A 15,644-nucleotide genomic window follows, 5' to 3' on the forward strand; every position below is an offset into this window, starting at 1 on the left:
CCCTGGGCCCAAAGTCCCCTTTCTAGAACCTCCTCGGTTCCTTCCCATTACCCCACCCCGCCCCGCCCCTGGCACAGGTCTTCTCATTCTGGCCTCTCCACGCTCCAAATTTATGGCCAGCACTCCTCCCCACCGGGGGCAGCTTCCAGTAGCCATCTCTCCCCAGTTCTTTTGGTCTTTTCTATTAGGAGTCAATAGAAACGGAAGGAATGTATTTGCTACCAAAACGTGGAAAGGAAAGATATGAAAACCAGGGACTGATGAATTTAGCTTACTCAAAAGCAGAGATATTTAGAAGGCCGGATTTCGCCCCAGGGTGGACCTCACCACCATCCCTCCCCTATCTCTCCAGCCCCCCCCCCCCAACTTTCCTCATTCATTTCTGTCCTCACTTCCATCCTGGGCAGGGTCCCTCTCTCTTCTCCGGGCGTCCGCCATTCCATCTATCTTAAGCCCAACCTCTCCTCTGCATCCAGGGTTCCGTTCAGGAGGCGACTCTGAACGTCCCTTCTCCGAACCCCGAGACGTGCGGCCTTGCGTCGGATCCACCTGCCTCTAAGGCAGTCCCCACTCTCAGCTTCCAAGGAGCCCCGGGGTTCCTCATGCCCAGCTTCACCCTCCTCTTCCCCAGCGTCTCCGCCCCCTGCCCCGCCCCCGGGCCGGCTCTCAGAGGAGGGGGAACTGCTGTCGCCGCCGCCGCCTCAGCTTCCCACTGCCGCTGCCGCTGCCGCTGCCGCCGCTGCTCTGCCTGGTCCAGCCGCCAGGCCCAGTGCTCTGACTTTGCCGGACCGGGGCGCTCTGCAGAGACACTCTCACTCCTTTCCGAGGGTCCGGGACGCCTAGCCGGTTGTGGGGGGAAGCTCCGCTTGCGGGGGACAGGGAGGGAGGAGCCCGGAGCCGGAGCCAGCGCCACCCGTCGCCGGATCAACAGGACAGGACAGGTTGAGGGGCGTCGGGGAAAGGAAGAGGGGGTGCTGTAGGCAGTCCCGGGGAGAATGAGGAAGCCCTGTCGCAGGAAGCTCTGATGTTCTCTGACTTGTAGGGGGGCCTGTTCACATTTGGGGACTGGTGACAACGTGGGTGGACTCTTCTTAGGGGGCTGGTTAGATTGGAGGGCGTGGGATCTATACAGCACCAGCTGTCCCCAAGAAAATTTAAGGGGCAGCTAGGAAAAAAAAAAGGCTGTTCCTTATTTCTCCTTATTTCGAGGTGACAGAGGGCCCTTGAGACAACCACCTGGTGTATTCACTAGGAAGGGCGGATTTGGAGGTGACTTCAAAAGGAGTGGAGGGTGACCAGGTGGGGAAAGGGTCTGGGCAGCCCGAGCCCTGTGCTTCTGGAAATAGGGGTGACTTGGTGAAAAGGTTTTGTCCAGCCAGAGGGTCTGGAAATCCTCACTGAACCTGGACAACCTAGATATTCAGAGACATATTATGGGGGGATTCAGTGAAAATAAGTGGGGGATCTCCATTTAGTGGGTAGCAAAGGAAAAAACATCAAGCTTGGGTTCCTCACTGACATTGGCAGCACCCCAGTAGGGGTGGGGTAAGCTAATATCCCCAAATATAAGGTTCTATCCCCTTTAGATTACAAGAGTGGGTTTGGCAGGAGTGTGCCCCTCAAAATAGAGTGGGAAGGTGCCTGGAGATATTGAAACCATATCTTGGAAATTTTGGGGGTCTTGGCTTTGGGATAGGGGAAGTGGGGACAGAGACACTGGAGACAAGGGAAGGGGGAGTTTTCAGTAGGAGGCAAAATTCGAGGGTGGGGTCAACTGAAGAGTGCATAGGCTGCAGGGTCAGGTCGAGCTAACACGGGTCCCAAGGGTGTGAGCTGGCTGCTAGGCGGGTAGGGTGGGGGGAGTCTGGGGCTTGTCCCCTGGTCCTGTGGGTGGGGCAGTGAGTCGGGGCCTGAGCGTCAGGAGAATGCCCTGGTGAGCGGGCTCCTCTGGGGGAGCCCAGCGCGCTCCGGGCGCCTGCCGGTTTGGGGGTGTCTCCTCCCGGGGCGCCATGGCGGCGCTGGCCAGTAGCCTGATCCGGCAGAAGCGGGAGGTCCGCGAGCCCGGGGGCAGCCGGCCAGTGTCTGCGCAGCGGCGCGTGTGTCCCCGCGGCACCAAGTCCCTTTGCCAGAAGCAGCTCCTCATCCTGCTGTCCAAGGTGCGACTGTGCGGGGGGCGGCCCGCGCGGCCGGACCGCGGCCCGGGTGAGTGCGGCTGGGGCAGGGTCTTCGAGCCAGAGGTCTCTCTGCCTGAGAGGTTGAGGCTAGGGACTCTGAAGAATAGGGGCTGACTGAGGGGACTCCCCGAAAGTGGAAGGGGTGGGCCAGGACGACAGAGTCCCTGCCAGACTATGCCTCAGTTTCCCTTCTCTTTTGTCCATAACCCGGAGTCTCCTTGCTTTCGAGGGCAAGCGGAAGGCTTGAGGGGCTAAGTCTGGCGCCCCGAAGCCTCGCAGTTCCTGCCCGCCCCCCCAACACAGGAGTCCCTACCCCCACCGTCCTTGCCTACGTGCCGGCTCTCGCGATTCTTTCAATCTGGAGCGGAGGGCACCAGATTGGGGGTTCCGGACGCCTGGGTCACCCCGAGGGTTTCTGCGGCTCCATCCGCCCCGCCCCGCCCCCCCTCCCGGTTCTCCCGCTTCTCCCGCTTCTCCACGCCTTGGCTCGGTTCCTCCCGGTCGAGCTCTCCTGGCTGAGAGCCAATCTCTCCAGCTCTCCCTCGGGTGTCCTTGCAGCTACCTCGGCAGCCAGCCCTCTATGCGCCCTCCTCCCGTGACCTGCGCTTCAAGACGGGAACGGGGCACCCACTCCCATTACCCCCGCGTGATTCCAAAATTGGGCCCCACAGGCTCAGGGGACCCTACCCCGGTAGGAACTCAGATACAGTTCACCGCTGGAGATGGGCGCGGAGACTTGGGGGTCGTACCACTTACCAGGGGGGACAGGGAAGTCGGCAGAGAGCAAGCGATGGGGGAGGAGAGTTGTGAGGGTTAGCGTGTGGTCCCTGTTCAGGTGCTACAGTCAGGGAGTCCCTTTAGCCCCACTCCCGCCACCTCCCAGCTCCCTTAGGGGTAGCCCCCTCGCGCCCTTCTCCCCCCGTCCGTAGTGGTACGGTCCGCAGCCCACCCTCTGAGAGGGACCCGGCCCCCACGTGACTCAGCCTGCTTCTCCACCTCCTCAGCCCCCTCCCCCAATTTCCTTCATAAGGTACCGAAGGTCCCCCCACCCCAGGCGGGTTACCTGGCTGAAGGGGAGAGGCTGAGCCTCAGGGAGGACTGGGCCCCCGCGAGCCAGCATACTGACAGACAGACAGATGGGTCAGTGTCAGACAGGCCGGCGCTGGGCCAAGGCAAGGCCCGCGCCAAGCCAGCGGCAGCCGCAGTAGCAGCAGGTGCTGAGTCAGCGTCAGGCCCTGTCCCACCCCCACTCATGAGGGATAGCCCCTATCCTGTGGTCCACTTGCCACCACCACCACACACACACACTTGCAAACACTGCTCCTTCAGGGGCCGTGTCTCCCTCTGTCCGCTGCGTTTTGATGTCTCTCTCCCTTTCCTCTTCCCTCTCCCCTCCCCCCCTTCTGGTTGAGCTGTAGGGTAGGAATTAAGCCATTTAAATAAATTTCAATAAATTAAATTGAAAGCTGATGGTTGGAGGAAACTAAAGGGACCCACACCCCAGCTTCCCCAGGGTTCAAAGAGAGGTGGGAGAGAGCTTGCTGAAAGGGAAGAGAGCGGAGACCTGGGACCCTCTTCCTTCCGCTCATTCTCCTTTCTTTCCTCTGATCCTGCCTAGTGTAGCAATGTTTCTGGGAACAGAGATGTCATTTTCAAAGATGAATTTCTCTCTCTAGAGCCTCAGCTCAAAGGCATCGTCACCAAACTGTTCTGCCGCCAGGGTTTCTACCTCCAGGCGAATCCCGACGGGAGCATCCAGGGCACCCCCGAGGACACCAGCTCCTTCAGTGAGAGGGGAAGCCAGCTGCGGGGTGGGCAGGGGGAGACTGGGGATAGCAGGTGACAATCCTGTTCCCTCCTCAGGTTCTGTTGTCACTTTGTCTCCCTGACCCTCAAGGGAAGAAGTGGAACTGGGATGGGGGGAGATCAGATGAGAGTTACAGGCCTGGGTACTGATGTCCCCTCTCTCTACCTCCAGCTCACTTCAACCTGATCCCTGTGGGGCTCCGTGTCGTCACCATCCAGAGTGCCAAGCTGGGTCACTACATGGCCATGAATGCTGAGGGGCTGCTCTACAGCTCGGTGAGACCATGAGGCTGAGTGGTCTGGGGTACTGGGAACTCCCCTTCCTCAACTACACACATATTTTTGCAGCCCAGGACTCCCTCTCACTCCCTCCAGCCTTTGCTGATGGCCTGTCACCACTGCCCACTCCAGAGCACTTTCTCCAGGGTCTCTCCAATCCCTACTCCTCACACAGCCCCCCACATACCCCCAGGCTCTTTGAATGTCCAGCTCTTTTTGCCTTTTAGGGCTCCTACTTCTCAACCCACCTCCTCCAGACTTCATGATTGCTCACTTCTCTAGAGTCATTCAGGATAGTGGGTGGTGAGAGACTGGGAGTAGAGTGGAGAGAAGGAATCTTATTCCAAGACCCCCAAAGTCTAGTTCATAATCCTCAGGGGCCCATCAGGCTCTTCCTTGTCCTCCCTTTGCTCCTAGTTCCTACATAGACTCAGAAGTTTCCCTCTCCCTCCCTTCAAAAATGTCTGGATTACATCCTGGCTTGTTCTTTCTAAGGGCTCTCTTCTGCCCAGTGATGTGTCTTTTTGTCTCTCTGTCTGTATTTGCCTTTCTGGGTCTTTGTCTCTTTAGCCACATTTCACAGCTGAGTGTCGCTTTAAGGAATGCGTCTTTGAGAATTACTATGTCCTGTATGCCTCTGCTCTCTACCGCCAGCGCCGTTCTGGGCGGGCCTGGTACCTAGGCCTGGACAAGGAGGGCCGGGTCATGAAGGGAAACCGAGTCAAGAAGACCAAGGCAGCCGCCCACTTTGTGCCCAAGCTCCTGGAGGGTGGGTATAGACTCAAGAAATGTGGGCCATGTGGGTGGGTATTGACCTTGACATTTAGGGACACATAGCTCAGGCAACAAGTGTTAAGAGGACCCTGTTATTAGAGGCCAAGCCAGAAAGGCTTTGGCCTTTGGGGGTTTGGGGAGCACTCCTCCATTGGGTTGGGGTTACTAGAGGGTGAGTATAGGGGAAAGGAGGCCTTTCAGAGCACTGGTTCTGCCTGGGTCTTTCTGTGCCTAACTCTCCTTCCCTGCTCCTCTCTCTCTCCCCTTCACAGTGGCCATGTACCGGGAGCCTTCTCTCCACAGTGTCCCTGAGACCTCCCCTTCCAGTCCCCCTGCCCCCTGAAATGTAGTCCCTGGACTGGAGGCTCCTTGCACTCCCACTGAGCCAGCCACCACCAAAGCCTGTCTCCCAGTCCTGCTCTCACCCCTGCTGCCACACACATGCCCTGAGCAGCCAGGTCCCACCAGGTGCTCTACCTTCAGGGGGCCTAGGGGCTGGCTGTCACTTCCAGGGCTGCTGAAACCCTTAGATCATTGGGCCAGGGAGGGGGTCAGAGAGTGGGTTGTCTGAAAATGGTCCTGGCTGATCACTTCTTTCTTTCCACACTCACATGCCTCCAAAGCCTTTTCCTGAGATGGCGCTGGGTTGCCAAACTGACAGAGCCAGAGCATAAACACACCCCAACCCTGGCTCAGCCAGTTCCTAGAGCCCTCTGCCCCTTTTTATTGCCACTGAGCCACAGATTTATGGGTCCAGTGGAGCTCAGGATTAGTTTCCTTCTTTCCCTACTGTACCTTCTACCTTGGTCTGAACAAGTTCTGGAACACCAGACACCTCAGCCAGGGCCATTTCTGCACTAGGGCTCTGTGCTGGAACCCCGGCATGCTGCCAGGCTCCGTTCTGGATCCATCAGCCTTGACCCTGATGGACTCCTGGTTTCCAAGTAGAGAAAGGCTGGATTTGAGCCTTATCAAGCTGTTGGCCTTGACCTGAACTAGGACCACTCTCAGATCACCACAGGTTTAACCTTCTTCCAGAGTTATCCAATTCTAGAGCATGGTATTCTAGACCTTTATGGAGCCATACTTTCTCCTGAATTCCAGCTCTAGGACATAGACCATGACTCTCAGCTCTTCTCCCAGGATGGAACTGGAGCCTATGTAGCCGTAATATTGCTCTAGAACATGTTCTATACCCACCCTCCCACTTTCTCAAGTGATACCTATTAACGATGAGCTCTGGAAAGGGCCCAGCTGTGATTCATTAAGAACTAAGTTCTGGATGAATCAAAAACCATTTCTTGTTTTTCTTAGATAATTTTCTAAAAATCTTATTCTTCCATATACAATGCTAATCTTATTTATACATGCAGTTTCTAGTTCTTTTAACTCAGCTGGGGTCCTGCCAGAGAAACAGAATCTGGGCATGGGCAGAATTTAGGAAGGATCCCTGGCTCATAGTAGGGAAGTTGGGACAGGGAAGGCGCCAAAATCATGGCATGACTGAACCTGTGTCTGAGTTGGGGGGACATGAATACTTAGTTACCTCAGCAGGAATTCCTTCCAGGTCCCCTTTAAAGCTGAGGTCTTTAGGGTAATGGGTCTAGAATGAAAAGGACAAATGGGACACAGCTTTGGCCCTCCCCACAAGGAGACCCCAATTCAGCAATAAGTCCGACCCTTCTCCCCTACAGGTCAGGTCAAAGAGGGTGAGGACCTCTTGGGCTCGAGACCTCATACACCCCCAGAGCTTCTAAGTGAATAGAACTTGCTTTACCTTACAGCTTATCACCTCAGCTGGGTTTTGGGTACCCATAAAGGACCTGTCTAGATTTTTTTCTGAAAAACATGGGGCGCTGGGGGTAGGCCTAGAAAGACTGGGAACCTACTAGTAAACTAGGAGGGAGACTCAGTAGCCTCAGCCTTGAGCAGGATAGACTGAGGAAGCCCTAAGACAGTAGCTAGGGCTCAAAAGCAGAGCACTTTTCCTTGGGCTGTTTTACTTCTGGCTTGTTGCAAGAGGAGCAGATGCCCCCCTCACCCACACAAAGCCCGCTCAGGCTCCACCCATCTCCTGGATCTGCTCCCAGCAGACTGGGTCTTCTTCACTCCACGCTTTCTCAATTAAAGACGATTTATACAACTGAAATATTGTCTGTCATCTGTGGGTGGCAGGCTTCCGCAGTTGCTCAGGGAGAGATCAAATCTGGGGGCGGGGCAGGTGGACTGGCAGCTGCCCCCCAACAACAGGTGCACATTCCTGGGCGCCTGGTCACTTCCCTTGCCCTGGCGGTCCCGGCAGCTTTCCGAGCGAACTCACTGAGCAACGTGGCCAGGCTATGACCTCAGGGGCACTGTTGCTCCTGCTGCTGGGGGCTCTGGGGACGCCGCTCCCCACAGGTAAGTGTGGGCTCCGAAGGGACAGTGACAGGGACAGCAGTCGTGACCGGACACCAGGGCTTCAGTTAGTGTTCCCTTCCCCCAGGTGTCCGCGGCTCAGAGGCGGAGGGCCGACTCCGCGAGAAACTTTTCTCCGGCTATGATAGCTCCGTACGGCCGGCGCGGGAGATGGGAGACCGCGTCGTGGTCAGCATTGGTCTCAGCTTGGCGCAACTCATCAGCCTGGTGAGGGCGCACGCGGGGGATTTGGTCAGGCCGGCCCACAGGCTGGGGGGCGTGGCTTTAGGCAAGGTGGGACAAACGGACAGACTGGGGGCGGAGCTAAACTGAAAGATGGCCGAGACTTTAGCGAAGATTAGGTGGAAATCGGACCAATGGACAAACTGTGGGCGTGGCTGCTGGGCAGGAGTGGAACAGAGTCGGGTAGGGTGAGAAATAGGCCTGCAGGTGGATCTAGAAGTGGAGCTGGAGCCGAAGGCTGACGGACTGGCGGTGGGTGGGGGTGTGGACCTTGAGGCGGGGCCACATACGGGGCGGAGCTTGGTGCACAACAGCGTCTCTGAACAGCAGTGGGCGGAGATGCCGGGCTGCGTGGGTTACGAGCTGTGGGCGGGGCCGGGCAGAGCTAGGCGGGGGCTGGACGGGGCGGAGCTGCTAGATAGGCCGGGAGTGTGGACAGCTGGAAGAGTGTTTCCGAGAGAGAGGCGGGGCTTAAACTAACGCAGCTTCTAGGAAGTGGGCCCTGGACTCAAGAGGGTGGGGATCAGAAAAGGGGGGCGGAGTTTCCAGGGAGAGGTTGGTCTGCTGAGCCCCCTCTTTTCTCTCCACCCTACTGCACCTCTACACCTAAATTTTTCCCATCTAGAACGAGAAGGATGAAGAGATGAGCACAAAGGTGTACTTAGACTTGGTAAGGAGGTCCCGAGCTGTGGGGAAGGGTGTCTCACTGCCTTTAACAATTTCCTCGAATGTCTGGCCCAGTAAGATTATTTTTTACATCACAACCTCAGAAAACACATTTATTTATTTATTTATTTATTTATTTATTTATTTATTTATTTATTTATTTATTTTTGAGACAGAGTCTCACTCTGTTGCCCGGGCTAGAGTGCCGTGGCGTCAGACTAGCTCACAGCAACCTCACACTCCTGGGCTCAAGCGATCCTTCTGCCTCAGCCTCCCGAGTAGCTGGGACTACCGGCATACGCCACCATGCCCGGCTAATTTTTTCTAGATATATTTTTAGTTGTCTAGCTAATTTCTTTCTATTTTTTTTTAGTAGAGATGGGGTCTCACTCTTGCTCAGGCTGGTCTCCAACTCCTGAGCTCAGAGGATCCGCCCGCCTCGTCCTCCCAGAGTGCTAGGATTACAGGCGTGACCCACCGCGCCCGGCCTAGAAAACACATTTATTACTGAAACAGAAGCTTGAAATACTGATACCTATCTTCACTACGAAAGTTGTGCCGCATGCATTTTTCATTCTAAATTTTTTTCAACACTGTTTTGGGGCCACTAATTTGATCCCCCATCCACTAAAGGGTCACGAGCTGTAGTTTGAAAACCACTGTTTTAGAGGCTAGCTAGTGCAGCCTCCTCATTTTTACAGAGTAAAAAATTGGGGCCCAGTGGTGGGGGGAAGGGAAATTAGCCGCTGTGGATCACAGTGAGTGAAGGCGGAGCCAGCCAGAACCCCGACCCCTTGCCAGCGGGCTCCCCTCCCTTGCACTCCCTTCCTGAGCTTCCTTCGGATATCCCAAGTCCCCTCCTGGCCTCCAGCCCCGACAGCCCCTCAGCCTCTGCTTCTCTAGGAGTGGACTGACTACAGACTGAGTTGGGACCCTGCAGAGTACGACGGCATCGATTTGCTCCGCATCGCGGCAGAGTCTGTATGGCTACCTGACGTGGTGCTGCTGAACAAGTAAAATCTTACCAGGCCTGGGAGGTGGGGCGGGGCCTCCGGGGGGCGGGTCCCGATCCCACCTGAGAGGATCCCTTCCCTGCAGCAATGACGGAAATTTTGATATCGCCCTGTACATTAACGTCGTGGTATACTCCGACGGGTCCGTTCGCTGGCAACCCCCGGGCATCTATCGCAGCAGCTGCAGCATCCAGGTTTCTGAGCTCCGCATGGGAAGCTGAAGGACCTCTTAGAAACCCTCCCTCTCCTTAGACAGCATGACTCCCCAGCTTCTCCCATCCTTCCTCCATTATCCCCCATGACTCTCATCTCTCATTTGCCCTCCTGATTTTCCGTTGTGTCATCTTCTCTGTACACTTTCTTTGATTCCCAGTCTTCCTCAGTGATGCCCCTCTATTTTCCCAATGGCCTCCCATAATAACCTTCCAATTCCTCTGTGACACCACTTCCCTGTGACCTCCCCTGTTGATCCCTATCTCCCTGGTGCCCCATATCCTGTGACCTCCCCCAATGACCTCTCAAACTCCACCAGCCCTGGCCAGTTCTCTGATATCTCTAGTAATTCCCCCCTCCATCCAGGTCACCTACTTCCCCTTTGACTGGCAGAACTGCACTATGGTGTTCAGTTCCTACAGCTATGACAGCTCTGAGGTCAGCCTGCAGACAGGCCTAGGTCCTGATGGGCAAGAACAGCAGGAAATTCACATTCATGAAGGGACTTTCATTGGTGAGTAGGCTTGGCTCCCACATCCATGGGCTCTATGACTTCCAGTTTCTAACATGCTGATAAATATATTCTGTCAGCAATGCCCAATACAACCCTGTGAGGTCAGCAAGATGGGTATGACGATCTATATTTTATAAATATGGAAATGGAGACTTGTCCAACTTTATTAGATATGGGCTGCCCAGCCCAGTGTCCTCAGCTGGTCCCTTATCACATCAGCCCCACACCCCAGGTCCAGGATGTGGCAGAGCAAGCCATACCTGGCACTAACCAGGACAGCTCCTACATCTGTGTCCCCTTCTGCTCACTCTACCCCCAGAGAATGGCCAATGGGAGATTATCCACAAGCCCTCTCGGCTTATCCAGCCCCGAGGGGATTCTAGGGGAGGAAGGGAAGGACAGCATCAGGAAGTCACCTTCTACCTCATCATCCGCCGGAAGCCTCTCTTCTACCTGGTCAACGTCATTGCCCCATGCATCCTCATCACTCTCCTGGCCATCTTTGTCTTCTACCTGCCGCCAGATGCAGGTAAGGGGGAAAGGGCCCCTGCCTTTTTTTATCATTAGTTCAGTTTCTTCCTCTTTATCCTTAATCCAGGAAGGGTTTTTCTGCCAACTGAAACCATCATGGCTTGGGCTTCAACAATCCCACCCAAGTTTTCTCTCCCACCAAGTGGACTCAACCTCAGGCTCTGCCTCTCTTTGGCTGCTGGGTTTCCTCTATCCAGTGAAATCTGAACTCTTTCCCTTTAGAGTCCTAGCCACTTATCCACAGAATTTCTACTCATCTGAACAACAAACTTCCAGGGTTAGACAACTGTCCCCTTCCTTTTCCTCATTCCTAACATGTTCCACCCACTTTTCAGACACCCACTAGTCTTTCAACCTTCTACCTCCCTGGGAAATACAATAATGGCCAAAATTTCTCTAAGAGGCAGTATGATGTATTAATAGGGTACCCTTGGACAAATTCCTTAATCTCTATGAGTCTCAGTTTCTTGACATGGAATTGGGATCAATCATTGTCCGTATTGCACAGTATTATTTTGAGGATTCACTAGGTTAATAGAACCATGTGCCTGCTACTCAGTAAGTTCTATGTAAGCATTGGATTTTGGGCTGCTTTTGTTTCTGCTTTTTCTATTTTTGAGCACTTACTATAAAGTAATTCAATTACCATATTACATGTATTAACTCAATTCCAATCTTTACAACAAACCTGTGAGGTTAAGTACTGAATTGTCATTTCCATTTTACAGAAGGTGATAAAGAGGCTGAAAGAGTTTAAGTCATTTGCCTGGCATTACACAGTTAGAAAGAATCAGTGTCATTATTGCAACCCTGGTCAGTGCCAGTCTGATTCAGAGACCTGATATCCTTAACTCTGGTATTCAAAATGAGCTTTCCTCCTCTACAGCACCAAGTCCTCTGTTTAGAGAAGGAGAGTGCTACAGTTCTAGAACATACTTCTGCCTAGAGCAGGACAAATCTTAGAACCCAACATTATAGGAATACAGTAGAATAGACCATAAAATGTATTTATTTGAATACCTTCCATAAAGTTTGTAATGCCTGTTGTATGCCACAGGAATAATCAGCCACCTGGCATATCCTTGCGTACTTTGTCTCATTTTTAGATCCTTCAAATTGCTATATAGTTCCTGAGAAAGCTACCAATGTCCATTCATTCATACAACAACATTTGTTGAGTATCTATAATGTGCTAGGCACTGGGAATACATCAGTGAATAAAAGTGGGAAAAATCTCTGACCTCATGAAATTTATATTCTAATGGAGGTGTTCCCTGGTGATCAGGTATATGAAAACCTACCCCCAAAGGCCAAGGGAGCTGAGAGGCTGAAGAAAGAGTCTGACAAATTCAGTTTCTCTGAAAGAAACATTTCATAGGGACTTATGAATAGAAGTCATATCTCAGGCAGACTCAAGATGGTGGATCACAGCACTGTTACCTCTCAGACCCAGGGGTTTATATACCACAGGGAAGAAATGTATACGACAGGTGAAGTGGACCCCTGAGGGAAAGGCAGAAATTTGCCTAAGGGCAGGATTTATGGTAAGATAAGTATGTGATTTGGACCAGGGTGGTGATGGTAGATGTGATAAGTCATCTGTTTCAGGGTATATTTGAAGGTAGAGCCAATAGGGTTTGCTATGGATTGGATATGGTGGGTGGGAGGAGAAAGAAGAGAGAGAGAGGAGTTGAGAATGACTCAAAAGAGTTTGGTCTGAGCCATAGGAAAAAAGGAGTTATCACTTATGAGATAGGGAAGTCCAGGGAAGAAGCAGCTTTGGTGGTAAGAGAATAAGAGAATTAGGTTTTGGACATGTTAAGTTTAAAATGTTTACTGGACATCCAAGTGGAGAGGCTGAGCAGACAGGTGGATATGAGTCTGGAGTTCAGGGGAGAGGTCCAGGCTGGAGGTACAAATGTGGGAGTAATTTGCATGCAGATGGCCCTTCCAAAAGCCTGTCTTTGAGTGGTCACTGATTATGCCATAGAGACTTCCCTCTGACAAAAACTAATCCTTCTGCCTTCCCCTCTGCCCTCCAAGGAGAGAAGATGGGGCTCTCAATCTTTGCCCTGCTGACCCTTACTGTGTTCCTGCTGCTGCTGGCAGACAAAGTGCCTGAGACTTCCCTGGCGGTCCCCATTATTATCAAATACCTTATGTTTACCATGGTCCTCGTCACCTTCTCCGTCATCCTCAGTGTTGTGGTTCTCAACCTGCACCACCGCTCACCTCACACCCACCAAATGCCCTTTTGGGTCCGTCTGGTAAGAGAGATCTCCTCCTCCAGCTTGTGTTAACTCCCAATCCTAGTACCTAGCTTTTTGTCCAGACATCACTCCTCCCTCCCACCAACCCCAACTTCACTTTTACAGGCCTTAGGGAGAACTATAGCTACCTAACCTGATAGAGTATCAAAGTGCCAAAACCTGTTGGGTATTGAAACACTGCACAATTAATTTTGTCCTCCCACCATTATCGTTTCATAGATCCCATACTCTATTCAACAATACTGCCTATCTTGGGTCCCAGGTAAACATTCTCAGAATTAGATACTATCAAGGCAGAAGCCCTTGGAACCTCTCTTTCCAGTTAGGATGCCTCCCAACCCACTAAAGAGCTCTTAAGACTGTATAGATGCATTTCCTTGTTCGTGTTGCTCTGTGGAACCACGTGCACGCACTGCACGGGAATGGGCATGTGGAGTGGGGGTGGTTGGCTGCTTCCCTTCTGGTCTGAAAGCATGAGAGCGCCCTCCAATACGCCTCTTCTTCTACTCTGCAGATCTTCATTCACAAGCTCCCTCTGTACCTGGGTCTGAAGAGGCCCAAACCTGAGAAAGATCAGATGCCAGAGCCCCCTCACTCTTCCTCTCCGGGAAGTGGCTGGGGCCGGGGAACAGATGAATATTTCATCCGGAAGCCGCCGAGTGATTTTCTCTTCCCCAAACCCAACAGGTAGGACCTACATCCATCACTCACACAGAAGGGAGAGAACTCTGGTTCGCATTAGACTGCGGAAGCGGGCGGCCGTGCTCCCGGAAGATGCTGTGCTGCGCATCATGGGAGTTGTAGTATCTCTTGCTGCTCACTTTGTGGGAGGGTGGACACTAAAGCTTCAGACGGGTGGAAGAAGTTGCAGAAGGCTGGAGAGGTCACTGCTGTCGGGAAGAACCTGAAGGGCCTTCTCAGGTTTTGAGAACTAGCAGGTTGTTGGGGAGGCAGTTGGAACGGGGCCTCGATCGCCGGCGCTGGCTGTTTGTCTTTGCGCCCGGGGCGTGGCCAAACAGTCACGCCTCTTCCAGGTTTCAGCCTGAACTGTCTGCCCCGGACCTGCGGCGATTTGTCGATGGTCCACCCCGGGCCGTGGGCCTGCCTCCTGAGCTGCGGGAGGTCGTTTCCTCTATTAGCTACATCGCTCGACAGCTGCAGGAACAGGAGGACCACGACGCGGTAAGTCCAATGAGGGTGGAGCAGGGCGCGGCCTTGGCGGCCTTGGCCCCACCCTCAAGTTACGCCCCAGCATTATTTTCATTTCTGATTGGACGTTTGCCTCACTTTGTCCCGCCCCCTACTTTCAGACTGGTTCTTTACTCCCATCCATCACCGGCAGTCACGTTTTTCTTGTTGCGCAGCCGGCTCTTGCCTCAAACCTGTGGTTGGAGAGCCCAGGCAGGGCGTGGAGGCGTAGGGGTGGGCTTCCCTGGGGGGGTGGGCTTCCCTGGGGGGGTGGGCCTGGAGCTCAGGAAGTGGAAGTTTTCTCTGCCAACCCTCCAGCTGAAGGAGGACTGGCAGTTTGTGGCCATGGTAGTAGACCGCCTCTTCTTGTGGACCTTCATCATCTTCACGAGCGTCGGGACCCTGGTCATCTTCCTGGATGCCACGTACCACTTGCCCCCTCCCGACCCCTTTCCTTGAGGTCTCGAGGGCAGAGACCTGGTCCTGGAGCAGTTGAACTGAGAGTTTGGCAGTACCGTCAAGCCCTGTCCTTCTCTGCCTCTTAACTCCTTCACTAGGAATCCAGCCCTCTTATTTTGTTTCTGGGCAGGAAGCTGACGTGGGATTGAGGGCTGGGGTGACGGGTGCCTTGAACCCACCTAAAATGCACTATCAGCTTATTTTTTCCTTGGGTTCCTGAAGAATCTTCTTTGGGTATCAACATCTAGGTCCCCAATGAAATAGAAAAAAGAATAAGAACTAGATTGTGAGCACTATGAAGGTAGGAAATGTGTCTTGTTCACTATATATTCCCAGCACCTTGCACAGGTCCTGACCTATAGTAAGTGCTTAACATTTGTTGAATAAATAGGGAAAAAATTTCTAGGAGGAAATACACCAATTAATAGTGCTTTTGTTTGCATGTTGGGATTAGTGGTCATTTTTACTTTTACATTTCTTTGATTATATTTTGTAACGAGTACTATCTTTAGGATGAAAAAAGGTTATTTCTAAAAGCATGTGTTTGTAATGAGAAAAGAAAAAAAGCACTTTGAAGACCTCCATTCAAGTTGTAGCTTTGGTGCTCAAATAAGTCACTAAACTGCTCTGTAGTTTCCACATCTGTAAAATGAAACTAATAATAGTATATGCTTCATGATGTTGTCCGAAGATCACATGAGAAGATGGGAACAAAAGTACTATACAGTATATATCAGAGGTTGCAACTGTGTTTTGTTTGGCCCATGTTGTTGGCCTCCACGGTTTTAAATTGAATTATTTGGCTACTCGTTTTTTTTTTTTTTTTTTTTTTTTTGAGACAGGGTCTCACTCTGTCACCCAGGCTAGAGTGCAGTGGCATCATCATAGCTCACTGCAACCTCAAACTCCTGGGCTCAAGTGAGCCTCCTGTCTCAGCCTCCTACAGGTGTGCGCCACCACACCCAGCTAATTTTTCTGTTTTTTGGAGAAACAGGGTCTCAGCTCTTGCGCAGGTTGGTTTTAGAACTACTGACCTCAAGCAATCCTTCCACCTTGGCCTCCCAAAGTGCTAGGATTATAGGCATGAGCCACCATGCCCAGCTATTTGGCTACTTTT

The 15,644-nt window shown here is 52.8% G+C and overlaps 2 protein-coding genes across 4 annotated transcripts; both read left to right on the top strand.

Moving 5' to 3' along the window:
- Nucleotides 1-777: 777 nt before the first annotated feature.
- On the top strand, nt 778-7,182 carry FGF11 (fibroblast growth factor 11). 2 transcript variants are annotated; one of them, XM_045570102.1, is made up of 5 exons: nt 778-2,202; nt 3,851-3,961; nt 4,153-4,256; nt 4,830-5,028; nt 5,306-7,182. In XM_045570102.1, exons 1-5 carry the CDS (start codon nt 2,010-2,012, stop codon nt 5,374-5,376), a joined length of 678 nt encoding a protein of 225 aa, XP_045426058.1. In that variant the 5' UTR covers nt 778-2,009; the 3' UTR covers nt 5,377-7,182. The 2 variants fall into 2 exon arrangements, with proteins under 2 accessions (XP_045426058.1, XP_045426059.1); XM_045570103.1 differs by having other exon boundaries at nt 4,914-5,028.
- A 127-nt stretch (nt 7,183-7,309) lies between these two features.
- Nucleotides 7,310-15,357, top strand: CHRNB1 (cholinergic receptor nicotinic beta 1 subunit). 2 transcript variants are annotated; one of them, XM_045570099.1, is made up of 11 exons: nt 7,310-7,433; nt 7,519-7,658; nt 8,299-8,343; nt 9,243-9,352; nt 9,438-9,546; nt 9,932-10,079; nt 10,399-10,608; nt 12,654-12,877; nt 13,395-13,567; nt 13,915-14,062; nt 14,387-15,357. In XM_045570099.1, exons 1-11 carry the CDS (start codon nt 7,373-7,375, stop codon nt 14,525-14,527), a joined length of 1,509 nt encoding a protein of 502 aa, XP_045426055.1. In that variant the 5' UTR covers nt 7,310-7,372; the 3' UTR covers nt 14,528-15,357. The 2 variants fall into 2 exon arrangements, with proteins under 2 accessions (XP_045426055.1, XP_045426056.1); XM_045570100.1 differs by lacking the exons at nt 7,310-7,433; nt 7,519-7,658 and adding an exon at nt 7,766-7,856.
- The last annotated feature ends 287 nt before the right edge of the window (nt 15,358-15,644 follow it).

Source organism: Lemur catta, chromosome 15 (assembly GCF_020740605.2).
Source record: "Lemur catta isolate mLemCat1 chromosome 15, mLemCat1.pri, whole genome shotgun sequence".
NCBI classification, from domain to species: Eukaryota; Metazoa; Chordata; class Mammalia; order Primates; family Lemuridae; genus Lemur; species Lemur catta.

What these genes read in the sequence shown, in the direction of transcription:
- FGF11 (XM_045570102.1), top strand. Translation starts at nt 2,010, where the DNA reads ATGGCGGCGCTGGCCAGTAGCCTGATCCGGCAGAAGCGGGAGGTCCGC. An exon ending in GCGGCCGGACCGCGGCCCGG is followed by an intron (nt 2,203 to 3,850) that starts GTGAGTGCGGCT and finishes TTCTCTCTCTAG; the next exon opens with AGCCTCAGCTCAAAGGCATC. An exon ending in TGTGCCCAAGCTCCTGGAGG is followed by an intron (nt 5,029 to 5,305) that starts GTGGGTATAGAC and finishes TCCCCTTCACAG; the next exon opens with TGGCCATGTACCGGGAGCCT.
- CHRNB1 (XM_045570099.1), top strand. Translation starts at nt 7,373, where the DNA reads ATGACCTCAGGGGCACTGTTGCTCCTGCTGCTGGGGGCTCTGGGGACG. An exon ending in CAAAGGTGTACTTAGACTTG is followed by an intron (nt 8,344 to 9,242) that starts GTAAGGAGGTCC and finishes CTGCTTCTCTAG; the next exon opens with GAGTGGACTGACTACAGACT. An exon ending in CTACCTGCCGCCAGATGCAG is followed by an intron (nt 10,609 to 12,653) that starts GTAAGGGGGAAA and finishes CTGCCCTCCAAG; the next exon opens with GAGAGAAGATGGGGCTCTCA.